At 50.6% G+C, this 15,653-nt stretch overlaps 1 protein-coding gene and 1 pseudogene across 1 annotated transcript; one reads left to right on the top strand and one right to left on the bottom strand.

Moving 5' to 3' along the window:
• The first annotated feature begins 899 nt into the window (after positions 1–899).
• On the top strand, positions 900–14,982 carry LOC144279819 (putative G-protein coupled receptor 33; annotated as a pseudogene).
• On the bottom strand, positions 7,610–11,325 carry LOC144279985 (putative G-protein coupled receptor 33). Its single transcript, XM_077841684.1, is given in 5 exon segments — positions 7,610–8,650; positions 9,219–9,241; positions 9,769–9,830; positions 9,832–9,905; positions 11,320–11,325. Coding segments are annotated over 5 exon segments (1,206 nt in total).
• Positions 14,983–15,653: the final 671 nt, after the last annotated feature.

Below are 15,653 nucleotides of genomic sequence, written 5' to 3'. Positions count from 1 at the left end.
TGGATTTCAGAGCACTTGGGCTCACCGGGTCTGACAGGAAGAGGTTTCTCTGCAGGCCCGGTGGCAGGAGTGCCCTTAGCAGATCTGCTGTGGGAGGACTCGGGCTCCCAGGCCTTAGGCAGTTCTCAGCTCAGCGTCTGCAGCACCTGGTTGCAAGTGGCCCCCTGAGTCCAACAGCCCTGTCCTTTCACGTCCAACCCCGGGGCATCAGCCTGGCCACACATGCCAGCCACCTCAGCTGCATCCCTGGGGCACGGGCCTCTTTGAGAGCCCTGTCAAAGCTCTATTCCCTTTGGACACATGACTCCCTCCAAGGGGTGATGAGTGGCGTTGGTATTTTCCCAGGGGGGACCACTGGACCCCACATTTCTGTGCATACCTGGCCCTCTGTGCCTAACCGGTCTAAGGAGCCCAACTGGGCAGTAGCGGATTATCCAATGGGCTGATGGGACCTGTGCCCAGGGGCTCTGGACAATTGGGGGCCCCTGGAAAAATGAATGCCGCACCCCAGCAGAAATCCCAGAGCCCTGGCAGAAGCACTGGGTGGGCAAGGCGGGGGAAACAGCCGTGGCCCGACACCACTCCCTGGCAGAAGCGCCAGGCAGGGTGGGGAAAGCCCCAATGCTCAGACCCCCGCTGCAGCCCTTGGACTGCAGGGCTCTTGCTCCCTTGTCGAGGCCTCAGCTTTAGTGGTCAGAGCAGGGGAGGGGTGACTCAGGATATCTGGGTTCAAGCCTCAGATGGGGGAGGGGAGTGGGGTCTAGGGGGTTAGAGAAGCTGGGGGGCTGGGAACTAGGGCTCTGAGTTCTATCCCTGGCTATGGCAGGGAAGCGGGAGCTAGTTTTAAAGCAATGGCTGTTTCTTAGGTGGTTTCTTTGCTAAGACAGGGTCCAAATGATCATTTCCATTTATGGTTTGCGGCTTCTCTATCTCTGAGAGCAGGCAGAGGCGGAGCGTGTAGAAGACACAGAGTTAAGGGGAGAGACCTCAACACCCAGGGCAGCACAGACTCACGGACGCTTTGCTGGGCAAACACAGACCATCTGAGTCTCTCTCTGCGCTGGGTCCTGCGCTGCTGAGGTGGGTCGAGATGATGGGCCACAACTCACTGCTACAGGGTAGATGTGTAGGAAGCAGAGGAGGAAAAGAGGGAATACAGATGTGGGAGGAGTGGGGAAGGGGACAGTCTGGACAGATTGGAAAGAGTCCAGTGGAGGGCAACAGAAACGATTAGGGGGCTGGGGCATATGACGGATGAGGAGAGGCTGAGGGAACTGGGATTGTTTAGTCTGCAGAAGAGAAGCGTGAGGGGGGGATTTGGTAGCAGCCTCCAACTACCTGAAGGGGGGTTCCACAGAGGATGGAGCTTGGCTGGTCTCAGTGGTGGCAGATGACAGAACGAGGAGCAATGGTCTCAAGTTGCAGTGGGGGAGGTCTAGGTTGGATATTAGGAAACACTATTTCACAAGGAGGGTGGTGAAGCCCTGGAACGGGTTCCCTAGGGAGGTGGTGGAATCTCCTTCCTTAGAGGTTTTTAAGGCCCGTCTTGACAAAGCCCTGGCTGGAATGATTTAGTTGGTGTTGGTCCTGAATTGAGCAGGGGACTGGACTAGATACCTCCTCAGGTCTCTTCCAACCCTAATATTCTATACTTCTATAATGGGCAGAGGCCCCTCACTGGGTCTGAAGGGCAATTTCCTTGCTAATCCTACATAGAAGCCACAGACATTTGCTATTAATAAAGCAAACCAGGGGGACTCCCTGCCACTGGGTATTAATGGGGTTAACATGAGGACTCAATAGACAGATGTAGCAGGTGGGGTCTGTGACATGGGTGAATTTTTCTCTCTTGTTTCAGGTTAATCAGATGAGGTGTGCCCATTTACGAAGCTCTAAGCCACAGGACCCCCCCCCCCCCCGTGTCCCTCCCACAGCCCAGGAGTCCTGCCTCCCAGTCTGCGGCTCTAATGCACTAGACCTGACTCACCTGCCAGAGCCAGGAATAGAACCCAGGAGTCCTGGCTCCCAGTCTCCCCAGCTGCAACCATTAGGCCAGTCTGCAGAGCACAGAGGACACTGTGCTAACGAGGCCTGGGGAGGGCGGCTGCAGTCCCTGACAGAGACAATAGCCCAGAGGTCCCTGGTGCAGAGCTGCAGCCCGGCTGTGGGGTAGAGAAGCAGCTCGGTGGCTTGAAGCTTCCTGTGTTACAGTGAGGCTGAGAAGGACCCTGCGTGCTCTCACGAGTCAGGGAGTAGCAGCAGTTCCTGTGACAGGCGGATGAATACAAGAGACGGGGTGGGGGTGGGGTGGCTTTTTCCACCTTGTAGCAATGAGTTCCACTGGCCAGGGATAGAATCCAGAGCCCTGGTTCCCAGCCCCCCAGCTTCTCTAACCCCCTAGACCCCACTCCCCTCCCCCATCTGAGGCTTGAACCCAGATATCCTGAGTCACCCCTCCCCTGCTCTGACCACTAAAGCTGAGGCCTCGACAAGGGAGCAAGAGCCTTGCAGTCCAAGAGCTGCAGCGGGGGTCTGAGCATTGGGGCTTTCCCCACCCTGCCCGGCGCTTCTGCCAGGGAGTGGTGTTGGGCCACGGGTGTTTCCCCCGCCTTGCCCACCCAGTGCTTCTGCCAGGGGTCTGGGATTTCCGCTGGGGTGCGGCATTCATTTTTCCAGGGGCTCCCAATTGTCCAGAGCCCCTGGGCACAGACCCCGTCAGCCCACTGGATAATCCACTACTGCCCAGTTGGGCTCCTTAGACCGGTTAGGCACAGAGGGCCGGGTATGCACAGAAATGTGAGGTCCAGTGGTACCCTCTGGGAAAATACCAACGCCACCCATCACCCCTTGGAGGGAGTCATGTGTCCACAGGGAACAGAGCTTTGACAGGGCTCTCAAAGAGGTCCGCACCCCAGGGATGCAGCTGAGATGGCTGGCATGTGTGGCCGGGCTGGCGGCCCGGGGTTGGACATGAGTGTGCAGAGAGCAAAGGGCTGTTGGATTCAGGGGGCCGCTTGCAACCAGCTGCTGCAGACGCTGAGCTGAGAACTGCCCAAGGCCTGGGAGCCCGAGTCCTCCCACAGCAGACCTGCTAAGGGCACTCCTGCCACCGGGCCTGCAGAGAAACCTCTTCCTGTCAGACCCGGCGAGCCCAAGGGCTCTGAAATCCACCCGCCCGCTCGGCTTGGCTTGAAATTGGCCGTCTCTGAGCAAGGCCCAGGGCGGAGTGAGCAGGGCAAGTTCAGAGGGTCATGATCCGGGGCCCTCAGTTTAAGCCACATGAAAAGGAGCCGTTCTTAAATTCTTCACACCGCTCTGAAAACCAGTTGCAGACTCGCATTGACTTGGAAAGTGGCACCAAGCCGCAGGGGCTCTGCTGGAGTCTGCGGGAGCAAAGGGCGGTCGTTCGATTGTGGATGTCACGAGATGCCGCCCCCTGCACGATGAGCTGCTGTTAATACTCATACATTTCACTGAATTCCCTATGTGGGGGGCAACTGCCTTGAAAACCGGCACTGAGCAATGGAGGCAGGGTGGGGTTCGTGATGCAAATTTGAGGTCATTTGGTCCAGAGGTTCCCGTGATACCCTCCCCGCCCACGTGCTGATTGAACATTTTCAGATGGTTATAATGTTCTCAGTGCAGAGTGAGGGGAAATAGCAAAGAGGCCGAACTTTGAGAAACGTCAAGCCTGGATGGCCTCTGAGCTCAGCTACGCAATGGGACCGAGGGGCCATGCGGCCATAGTGCAAAAGTGAATCCGCTCCTCAAGCTGTTCGTACCTGTGTTTAATAGCAGTTCACACCTCTGCGAGGTACGGCTTCCAGCGGAAATTGAGGGTGAGTAACACCCACGCTGAGTTGACACATGGGGGCTTAGAGACACAGCCACTGCTGTTTTGATCTAAATATGGAGATGTTTGTGTTCTCATCCCTATTATCACCTTTTGACCTGGTGTCTTCAGCCACAACAGGGCTGAATTGGGACCACAGATGGCATGTAAGTCCTGTGACAATAACTGATTATTTTGGTCTCTGGTTCTTCTGAACAACCGAGGCGTCGGGGGTGGCGAATGACTCATTTGGAATGATGCCAAATTATTATTATTATCTGAAGAAAAAGGGGGGGGGAATTGTTTTAGTACGAACAAAATGGGTTTTTTCCCTGACCTTGGTTTTTACACATTTTAAATTGATAAAATAATTTAAAGAATGTCAAGCAAAGCTGTTTTGAATAAGAAAATTGAAATGTTTTATATTGAAGATGTCAGTTTTTTGGTGGTTAAGCAAAACAATTTGGCAAATCTGACACTAATTCATTAAACGTTTTGGGGTCTACTGTAACTGCTAAACACCATTTCCTCATATAGCTGGGTTTGAACCCAGGAGTCCTGGCTCCTATCCCCCCCACGCTAACCTGCTAGACCCTACTCGTCTCCCAGTGGCAGGAGAAGAGCCCAAGAACTCTGAAGTGAAGTCAATGGAGTTACAATGATTTACACTGGCTGAGGATCTGGCCTGTTCACTCCATGCCCTATTCCAAAATAATCTGTGATTATTTTTATGGTTGTATTTTTGGAGGGTTTCTCAGATGAGCACCCTTAAAGAGTCTTGATTTTCCAAAAGAAGGAGCTGAACCCTTTGTGAACATCAGGCCTGTTGGAAAGTGTCTCAAGTCAGAACATGATTCCCTGTGCTTTGAACCCTTCAGGTACTAGACCATGTCAGATCTGATTGGGTTTCAAGACATTGTCATACCTAGAACTCAAGAGGTTTACAAACTAGACAAATATCTAGAACTAATACGCTACTACCATGTGTCTGTGTATATATATATATATACACACGTTTGTATATGTGTATATGTATACACACACACACACACACACATTTCAAAACACGATAGTATCCCAAGAGTTCTAGACATTTGAGTGATTCTTGAACCTGTTGGGTTCTTGCTCTGACAAAAAATTTTAAACCCAAACTGGTCCTATGTGGTCTAGGACATCATATATGAGGTTGGAAACTAGGACACTCCAGGCCACACAGGATCTCTTTGGGTTTTTAAATCTTGGCAGACCTAGAACCCAAGAGGTTCTAGAACAAGCCACATATCTAGAATGCATAGGAACCTATTGGCTTTTGAAACATAAAGTGGCTTGGAAAACATGATGTTTAAATCTAGCCTTCATCAGATCAGATCACGTTTAAATCACTGACAGACCTGGGAACCAAGCTGTTTAGAACTGGTCAGGATTATTAGAATCCATGAGATCCTATTGAATTCTGAAACAGTGAGAGGTGGTATCTGTCATGTCTGGCCGTCTTAATCATAGAATATCAGGGTTGGAAGGGACCTCGGAAGGTCATCTAGTCCAACCCCCTGCTCAAAGCAGGACCAATCCCCAATTTTTGCCCCAGATCCCTAAATGACCCCCTCAAGGATTGAGCTCACAACCCTGGGTTTAGCAGGCCAATGCTTAAACCACTGAGCTACCCCTCCCCGAAATGGAATTCTCCTTTGAGCCAGAAGGAGACTTCTGTTTTTTTTCTGAACAGTAGCAATGGGAAAAGATTTTTAAACAGAGGGGCTATGCACATGTCTAAACACACTTACAGCCCTCCACCTGGTGGTGGCAGCCCACACAGGCCTGGCTTCCTCAGATACCCATGTGGGTCCAGGTGTCAACTGGTACAACACCCCAACAACCTCTCCTGACCGCTGGATAGAATCAGAGATTCCGAGGCCGGAAGCAGCATGGTGGTCCCCTAGTCTGGCTGGATGCAGAACGTCCCTGAACTAGTCCCTAATTGAACTAGAGTAGACCTGTTAGAAATACCCTCCAGTCCTGCTTTAAAAATTGCAGTGATGTAGAATCGACCAGGGAGGATCTTTTTAACTCTTTATCATCTTTTGGATCTGCTGCCCCCCAGCCTTGTTTTTTAACTTAAGGTTTTTTAACTTAGCTGGAGCTGGCAGGTGAGATTGTCACAGTTACTGTGACCTGTGACCAGAGATGCAGAGGGCAGCCAACACTGAAAATGCCAAGGTCAGGGAAGGCTGCAAAAAGGACAATAGATTCTCCCAAAACTGGTGGTTAACACTGTAGTTAGATTCACCAACCACTCACAAGCTCTGTTCCTGATCCACTGGACTGGTTATCAAGAAGCAAAGAAAAAAGAAAGAAATCCCACAGCCCCCTTTATTGCATTCCAATCTTAGGTTCCCAGTCAGCAGATAGGTCCAGTAAAGTGAGAAGTTACTTAAAATTCTATTCACTATACAAAATGTTCTTCTTATCACCATAGGGCCAGCTACAGTCCCAGATCAATACTGGTTTGGATCTTACCCAAAATACAACACCGCCAGCCAATGCTTCATGGCCCATCCAACGGGCTGGATAGGGCTGATGCAAGCTGTCTGGGGCTGTCACCCAGATACACAGCACAGATTTGCCATATCAATATACCACACATATTTACAACTCACGATATAAAAGGATGTATACACATAAACAAGCTGATCATATTTATCAAATGATAACTTTTCCACTGATCGCTTACATGGCATATCTGGTATGTTTCAGTACAGTTTTATATCCATAACATTATGAATGATCACCCATATTCCATACAGCGTCACTCTTATTAGTTTGGATGTTACCTCTTCACCACCCTGAACAGTTCATGGGCAGGTGGTTTCTCTGGAGCAGCTCTTTATTATACTGGCTTATTTTCCTTACCAGCTGCTCTGAAACTAAGCCACAGCCTCCCCACATGAAATATCCCAGTGATTGGGTCATAACCCCGCTATGCTAGCCGCTGTAGAAACACAGAGTGAAAAGACAGAACCAGTCCCAAACTGCTCATTGCGTAAGGCAATGAAATTGAAAGAAACCTCAGCTGGGATGCAGGAGACCTGTGTTTGTTCTAGTTCTGCCACTGGACTGCTGGGTGACCTTGGCCAAGTCACTTTCCCACTCTGTGCCTCATTTTCCCCATTTGTAAAAACTGGAAGACTGCTACTGACCTCCTTGCTAAAGTGCTTTGAGATCTACTGATGACAAGAACTAGAGAAGAGCTAGATATCACTAATATAATAGACGGACTCTTCTATAATATACTACACCTAATGGATGTTAAACCATTTGGAACTCTAGAACCAAGATGAAAGTTTTAGCAACAATCTAGAACCAGTTGGATTCTATGTGGTTTGAAATCAAGTGATGTCCTAGATTCAGTCAGGGACCTAGACTGAACTGACTTTGAGTTTGAACACATTGAAAAACTACAATAAATGAGATTCCAGAACCAGCCAGAGATACAGAATCCAAGAGAGTCAAATCTGTGATAACACATTGAGAGATCTAAAACAAACAAGATTCTGGAGCTGGCTAGCAATCTGGTGCCATTGATGACAAACTGAGTTTCAAAAAATTGAGAGACCTAGAACGTATGGGATTCCAGAGAAAGCAGGGAATCTAGAACCCAAGGGCACTGAGGGGTTTATAGACATTAAGATACCTCGAACCCATCAGGTTTCAAAACCAGCAGGAATCTAGGAACAAAGGGGATGCCAAGTTTTCAACTCTCCCTCGGTCTGGGCACCTTCACACCATCTCTTCTTTTTTGTTCTTGATTTCTGAACCCTGTCTTCCACTAGACTCGGGGGCACTGCTTCCGAGATCATCGACAAAAGCAGCTTTGACCAGAGTGAGAAGAGACATCCTGAAGACCTTCCAGAACTTCTCCCCCACAAAGAGGTAGAGGATGGGGGTGAAGCAGGCATTGAAGCAGGACGTGAAGGTGTAAATGACCAAGAGGGTGCCCATCACTGACTCTGGCACCTCCTTCTTGTAGAGCTTCAAGCCGTGGTAGAGGTGGTAGGGCAGCCACCCGAGAAAGAAGGAAACCACCGCGGCCACCATGACTTTGAAGGGCTTCCCAGCCCACACCAGCTTCTTCTCCTTCAACTTCAGCTCCATGCGGACATAACATCCCACGATGGTACAGAAGGGCAGCAGGAAGCCCAGCAGGAACCGGACCACAAAGATAGCCAGGTGGATCCGTCTCACCAGGTCCTGCATCTCGGCTCCATTCCAGTCTCCGAAGATGTTGTATTTATTGACACACATGATCCTGCCCCCGTCCAACACCTGGGTCTCCCGGAAAGCCAGGTAGGGAGTGCTGAGACCGAAGGAGGCCAGCCACACGCCCACAACCAGCTTCCAAGCTCGGGACAGGGTGCGGTGATTCCGGGACCAGATTGGGTGGTGAGTGAGGGTGTAGCGGTCCAGACTGATGAGTGTGAGAAGGAAGACAGAGGAGAACATGCCCATGGAAATGAAGGCATTGAGAAGCTTGCACATGGCCATGCCAAAGACCCAGTGGAAATCAAGGAGGACGTAGACGGCAAAGAAGGGGATCAGCAGGGTGAAGAGGAGGTAGCAGGAGACCAGGTGGAGGAACCAGAGCGTGGTCACTGTCCTCCTCATCTTCAGCCCCAGCACCCACAGGAACATCCCGTTCCCCACCACACCCACCAGGAAGGTGATGAAGAGCAACACAGCAGAGGCCAGGTGAGGGGTCTTCATGGTCTCTGGTGTCTTGGTGGAATTTGCCACTGTGGTTGGTGGGAGAGCCATGATACCCTGGGAAGAGACAGAAGAGGGGTTGGAAGGGATGACAGCGAGGTGAAAGGGAGAGTGGAAGGGGAGAGGGGAGTAATACCAGAGTGGGTTAGGAAGGTAACATTGGAAAGGATGTTGCTGGGCACCCTGTGGTCCTCCAGACTATCCAGGCTGGATATTACCAGAAACTGGGCTATAGCCAGTGGAACTCACTGCCACAGGTTAGAGCCGTGAGCAGTAGCGTAGGACAAGGGGAATAGCAGCCGTGTGAGGAGTGGGGAAGGGGACACTCTAGTACATCAAATATACAGCTATGCAGAGAATACCATGTAGCTGTGATATGGATGTTTGGCTGGCTCAGGGGAGCAGGGAATGGGCCATGGTGCCCCTCCGCTCTAGGATGGACAGCTCTAATATGGCCCCAGGGCAAGGGATCAGGCCTAGTCAGTTAGGTGGGGATCGGTGCTGTTGACTCCTAGCATACTGGTGCCGGTGGAACTCACTGCTGCAAGGAATACAAAACTGCCCCTCCCCCACCCCATCGCTTGTGCTCATCTGCCAGTTACAGGAACTGCTGCTACACCCTGACTCGTGAAAGCATGCAGGATCCTTCTCACCTCATTGTAATATAGGAAGCCTTAATCCACCGAGCTTCTTCTCTGACCCCAGCCTGGCTGCCAGCCCTGCCCCAGAGACCTCTACCTGTCTGGGATTTCCCCCCCTCACAGACTTATTAGCTCTGGAGAATGGCCTAATGGTTAGAGAATGGGGGAGGGGCTGGGAGCCAAGACTTCTGGGCTCTGGGAGGGACGTGGGATCCTGTTTCTTAGACTCTGCAAATGGAGAACACCTCATCTGATTAACATGAAACGAGCAAAAAATTCACCCACGTTACAGATTTCACCTACTACCTCTGTCTATTGAGAGCCCTGTGTTAACCCCAATGCTACCCAGTAGTAGGGAGTCTCACAGGCTAACCCCACTGATACCCCGTGGCAGGGATCCCATTGCTTTGCCTTTATAATAGCAAATTTCTGTGGTTTCTAGGTGGTCTTACAAGGAAATTACCCTCCAGGCCCAATGAGGGGGACTCTGCCTATCATCTTGACTCACCTGGGCAGCAAGTGGTGGAAACGTACCCAGCACAGAGACTCGGGTGATGTGTCTTTGCCCAGCAAAGCGTCCCTTTGTCTGTCCCCACCTCAGTACTGCCCTGTGTTTTGAATTCACTCCCCTTAACTCTGTGTCTAATACATGCTCCGCCCCAACTTGCTCTCTAAATAGAAAAGCTGCAAACCATAAATGGAAATGATCCTTTGGACACTGTCTTAGCAGAGCAACCACCTAAGAAACAGCCAGAGCTTTATGTGGATAAATTGGAAAGAGTCCAGCGAAGGGCAACAAAAATGATTAGGGGTCTGGAACACATGACTTAAGAGGAGAGGCTGAGGGAACTGGGATTGTTTAGTCTGCAGGAGAGAAGAATGAGGGGGGATTTGACAGCTGCTTTCAACTACCTGAGAGGTGGTTCCAGAGAGGATGGTTCTAGACTATTCTCAGTGGTGGAAGAGGACAGGACGAGGAGTAATGGTCTCAAGTTGCAGTGGGGGAGGTTTAGGTTGGATATTAGGAAAAACTTTTTCACTAGGAGGGTGGTGAAACACTGGAATGCGTTGCCTAGGGAGGTGGTGGAATCTCCTTCCTAAGAAGTTTTTAAGGTCAGGCTTGACAAAGCCCTGGCTGGGATGATTTAGTTGGGGATCGGTTCTGCTTTGAGCAGGGGGTTGGACTAGATGACCTCCTGAGGTCCCTTCCAACCCTGATATTCTATGATTCTATGATTCTAACTAGCCACCACTCTCCTGCCAGAGCCAGGGCTAGAACCCAGTGGGAGGTGTAGTCGTGGCCCCAAACCCCACTGTGCTATGCACTGTATAAAGAGAGAGGAAAAAGACAGTACGTGCATGAGAGAGCTTAGTATCTAAAGAGTCAGGGTGGATAGAGACCTGGACCAGGTCCCAGGAGGCCTTGGTACTATTCCTGGCTCTGCCACTGGCAGACTAAGTGCCCTGGGCCAACACACTTCTGCACTCTGTGCCTCAGTTTCCCCATTTGTAAAATCCAGGAGATTGCTACTGACCTCCTTGGCAAAGTTCTTTGAGATCTACTGAGATAATTGGCTCTGTGGATATGGGGAAAGCAGTGAACATGATATATCTTGACTTTAGCAATGCTTTTGATATGGTCTCCCACAGTATTATTGCCAGCAAGTTAAAGAAGTATGGATTGGACGAATGGAGTATAAGGCAGATAGAAAACTGGTTAGATTGTCAGGATCAGCAGGTCATGATCAGCGGTTCAATGTCTAGTTGGCAGCCGGTATCAAGGGGAGTGCCCCAGGGACCTGTCCTGGGGCCAGTTTTGTTCAACATCTTCATTAATGATCTGGATGAGGGGATGGACTGCACCCTCAGCAAGTTCACAGGTGACGCTAAGATGGCAGGAGAGGTAGATATGCTGGAGGGTAGGGATAGGGTCCAGACTGACCTAAACTAATTGGAGGACTGGGCAGAGTCCAGCCCCTGGGCCAGCAGCAGCAGGTTGGGTGTGGGAAGGGGCTCAGGGCTCGGGCAGATGGTTGGGATGAGGGGCGGTGTTTACCTGGGGGGGGTGGGCTCCTCGGTTCCCACCGGCATGTCCCTGCAGCTCCTAGGCGGAGGGGCCAGGGGGCTCAGTGTGCTGCCCGCGCCCACAGGCACTACCCCTGCAGCTCTCATTGGATGCGGTTTCCAGCCAATGGGAGCTGCAGAGTCAGCGCTTGTGGTGGGAGCAGGGCGTGGAGCACCCCGGCCGCCCCTCCCCCTAGGAGCTGCAGACATATGCTGGTAGAAAACAAGTAGGGACCCTGCCAGCCCCACCAACCCCACTCCCCAACACTCATGGGGGTCCTGGGCTGTGTGCCACTGCTCCCACCCTCTCAGCACCAGTGGTGGTACTGGGCCACTCCCTGAGCACCCGCGGCACCCCCAGACTGCCCCCCCACAGCACCCCAGGCCCCAAGTTTTAGTTAGGGGTATATAGTAAAAATCATGGACAGGTCACAGACCCTGAATTTTTGTCTACTGCCAGTAACCTGTCCATGACTTTTACTAAAAATACCCATGGCTAAAACGTAGCCTTACCTATGAGTAATGAGGACAAGCGGAGCCTTTAGAGCCAGGAGTTAAAACTCGGAGCAAGATGCTTGGAAAGGGGTTAGACCCACCTACTTAGAGCAGGAACCAGGGGGAGGGATAGCTCAGTGGTTTGAGAATTGGCCTGCTAAACCCAGGCTTGTGAGGTCAATCCTTGAGGGGGCCATTTAGGGATCTGGAGCAAAAATTGGGGATTGGTCCTGCTTTGAGCAGGAGGTTGGACTAGATGACCTCCTGAGGTCCCTTCCAACCTTGATATTCTATTCTATGATTCTAACCCCTAGGAATAAGGGCCTGGCAGAGAATTTCCCCCACAGGGAGATTATTCCATCCTCATCCACTAGGGGGTGTCTTGCGCCTTCCTCGGAAGGAGCTGGGCTTTGCTAGAGACAGGACGCCGGGGTAGATGGGCCCATTGAGCAGTTTCTCTGTTCTTGGGTGTTCCAGCTTTAGCCACTAGACCCAATACCCCGAGGCAGGAATAGAACCCTGGGAGCCTGATTCCCAGCTCCCCCTGCTCAAACCACTAGATCCCATCCCCCAAGGCAGGAATAGAACCCAGGGGTTCTGAGTCCCAAGCCCTTAAGAAGGCCCAAGGCTGCCAGGTGGAAAGCCCCTTCCAGGCACAGAAGCACGGCACTTTCTCCTGCTGGGTTAGGTGTGTGCATTTGTGAAACCACTTCAGCTTTTGAGGTTTTCTGCATCAACCAGACGGCAGTTCCCCTTCCCGTTGCCTGCCCCCAGCCTCCCGAGCCTCACGTGTGCCAGTTACACTCAGATCTGTGCCGGGGATCTGGCTGGCCAGATGTCACACGCATTTATCCCCAGAGAGAAGAGAACCCAGTGGAGAGGGCTCTGACCTGAGGGCAAAGTTGCTCTGAACTCTCAGCCTCCTGCCGCTGCTCATTCATAAATCCGTCTGTCTGGAAGCCAGATGGGCCCCTAGATCATTCCAGTCTCATCTCCGGCACAGCCCAGGCTAGGGGTTCTCAATTAGTCCCCCCATACTGAGCCCAATCACTCTAATTTGCCAAGAGCATCTTCCAGAAAAGCCATCAGGTGTTTGTCCAGCTGTTCTTAAAACCCTCCAGTGATGGGGATCCCAAAACCACCCCTGGAAGCCAATTCCAGAGCTTCTCCCCCATGAGAATTAGAAAGTGTTTCCTAACATCTGACCTAAAATGTACAAACTTTTAAATTTGGGGGGTAAAAGTGTTGAGTTTGCAGTTTAAAAAGAATTGTTTTTTAAAAAACCTTGAACTTTTTCTGTTTTTAACCAAACAGCCAGCCTGCCAAGTGGATTTTTTAAAACATAAAAATCACTGTTTTTTTCCCCGAAAACCAGTTTTCAAAAATCGAAGCTTGTGCTAAAAGCTGTTTTCTGTAAACTCAAGACGTTTACGAAGCCTCCGAATGGTTTTCATCAAAACTGACGGTTTGAATCAAACCCCAAATACAGTTATTGGAATCTGATTGGGTTTTTTTCCCTTACCAAAAATCCATTTTCAAAACCTGAGATTTGGGCTTAAAAGAGTTTATAAAAACTGAACATTTGACTCAAACCCCACGTTTTTTCTTACCAGAACTGCCATTTTTTATCCATCCCCCAAAACATTTACTGAAACTCCCAAATTTTGACCCCAGTCAGTTTCTGAAACCTGAAAAAATCCAGTTTCCACTTTTTCCATTAACAACAACAAAAATTGCATTAAATTTTTGAAAAGGAACCTGACCTGGTTTGCAATTCCTGGTGATAAATGGCTGACATGTCCAACTGGCTCCATCCATTTCCCTATTACGCCAGGGTCCTTGCTCCCACTTAGGAAGGAAAGGGCCGTACGAGGGTGCTGATATTGCAAAAATCCTGGGCACAGAATGCTCAGTGCAAGGGGTGGCCCGTAGCTCTGTCTTGTAGCAGTGAGTTCCACTGGCCATTTCCCAGTTGCTCTGAGAATACCAAGCCTGGATAGTCTGGAGGACCAGAGGGTGCCCAGAGAGGTCCTCTCCAATGTTACGTTCCTAACTCTCTGGTGTTTCTCCCTTCCTTGTCGTCCACTCTCCCTTTTACCCTAGTCTGTCGTCCCTTCTAACCCCTCTTCTGTCTCTCCCCAGGGCACCATGGACCGAGGCAACACGACTCTCCAACCAACCACTGGGACGAATTCCAGCCAGACCCCAGCACCTTTGAGTGCCACTCACCTAGCTGTGGCCATGTTGCTCTTCACCACCTTCCTGGTGGGTGTGGTGGGGAACGGGCTGTACCTGTGGGTGCTGGGGCTGAAGATGAGGACGGTGACCATACTGTGGTTCCTCCACCTGGTTTCCTGCTACCTCCTTTTTACCCTGCTGATCCCATTCTTCACCATCTACATCCTCCTGGGTTTCCACTGGGTCTTCAGCATGGCCATGTGCAAACTCCTCTATGCATACCTCTCTCTGGGCATGTTCACCTCCTTACTTCTCACCCTCATCACCCTGGACTTCGACACCCTTATTCACAATCCCGTCTGGTTTCGGAATCACTACACCCTGCCCCAGGCTGGAAAGCTGGTTGTGGGCGTGTGGCTGGCCTCCTTTGCTCTCAGTGCTCCCTACCTGGCTTTCTGGGAGACCCACATGGTGGACGGGGGCAGAATCATCTGCACCAACAATTACAACATCTCTGGAGACTGGAACGGAGCCAAGATGCAGGACCTGGGCAGATGGGTCCACCTGGCTATCTTCATGGATGGTTCCTGCTGGCTTCCTGCTGCCCTTCTGCACCATCATGGGATGCTACGTCTGCGTGGGGCTGAAGAAGAAGGAGAAGAAGCGGGCATGGGCTGGGAACCCCCTGAAAGTCATGGTGGCCATGGTGGATTCCTTCTCCCTCGACTGGTGCCCTACCACCTCTATCACAGCTTGAAGCTCTACAAGAAGGAGGTGCCAGAATCAGTGACGGGTGCTCTCATGGTCATTTACACCTTGTCATCCTGCTTCAGTGCCTCCTTCTCCTCCATCCTCTACCTCTTCATGGGGGAGAAGTTCTGCCATGACTTCACATTGTCTCTTCTCACGCTGGTCAAAGCGGTTTTTGTCGAAGATCTCAGCAGCAGTGCCCCTGAGTCTAATGGAAGACAGGGGTCAGAAGTCGAGAACACAAAACAGGAGATGGCCTGAAGGTGCCCAGGCTTAGAGAGAGTTGAAAACTTGGCTTCCCCTTTGTTTCTAGATCTCCTATGGTTCTAAAACCTGATGGGTTCCAGGTATATCACTGTTTATAAACCCCGCAGTGTCCCTGGATTCTAGATTCCCTGCTTTCTCTCGAGAATCCCATCTGTTCTAGGTCTCTCAATTTTTTCAAGCTCAGTGGGTCATCAATGGAACAAGATCAGGGAGTCAGCTCCAGAATCTTGTTTGTTTTATATCACTCAATGTGTTCTCACCTAATTGACTCTCTTGGATTCTGCATCTCTAGATGTCTGTGTCTGTGTCTGGAATCTCCTTTTTTCTAAGAGTCTCAGTGTGTTCATATTCAAAGTCCATGGGTTCTAGATTTCCTACTAGACCTAGGACACCACTGGATTCTAGAGTGTTTTCAAACCACATAGAATCCAACGGGTTCCAGATTGTTTGCTAAAATTTTCATCGTGTTTCTAAATTTCCGAATGGTTTTTAATCCATAAGGTGTAGTATATTACAAAAGAGTCTGTGTATTATAATAGCAATATCTAGCTCTTCTCTAGTGCTTGCCATCAGTAGATCTCAAAGAGCTTTACCAAGGGGGTCAGTAGCAGTCTTCCAGTTTTTACAAATGGGGAAACTGAGACACAGAATGGGGAAGTGACTTG

This window comes from Eretmochelys imbricata, chromosome 24 (genome assembly GCF_965152235.1).
Source record: "Eretmochelys imbricata isolate rEreImb1 chromosome 24, rEreImb1.hap1, whole genome shotgun sequence".
Lineage (NCBI taxonomy): Eukaryota > Metazoa > Chordata > Testudines > Cheloniidae > Eretmochelys > Eretmochelys imbricata.
Note: the sequence above shows the minus strand (reverse complement) of the source record. Positions and strands in the feature narration are given on the sequence as shown.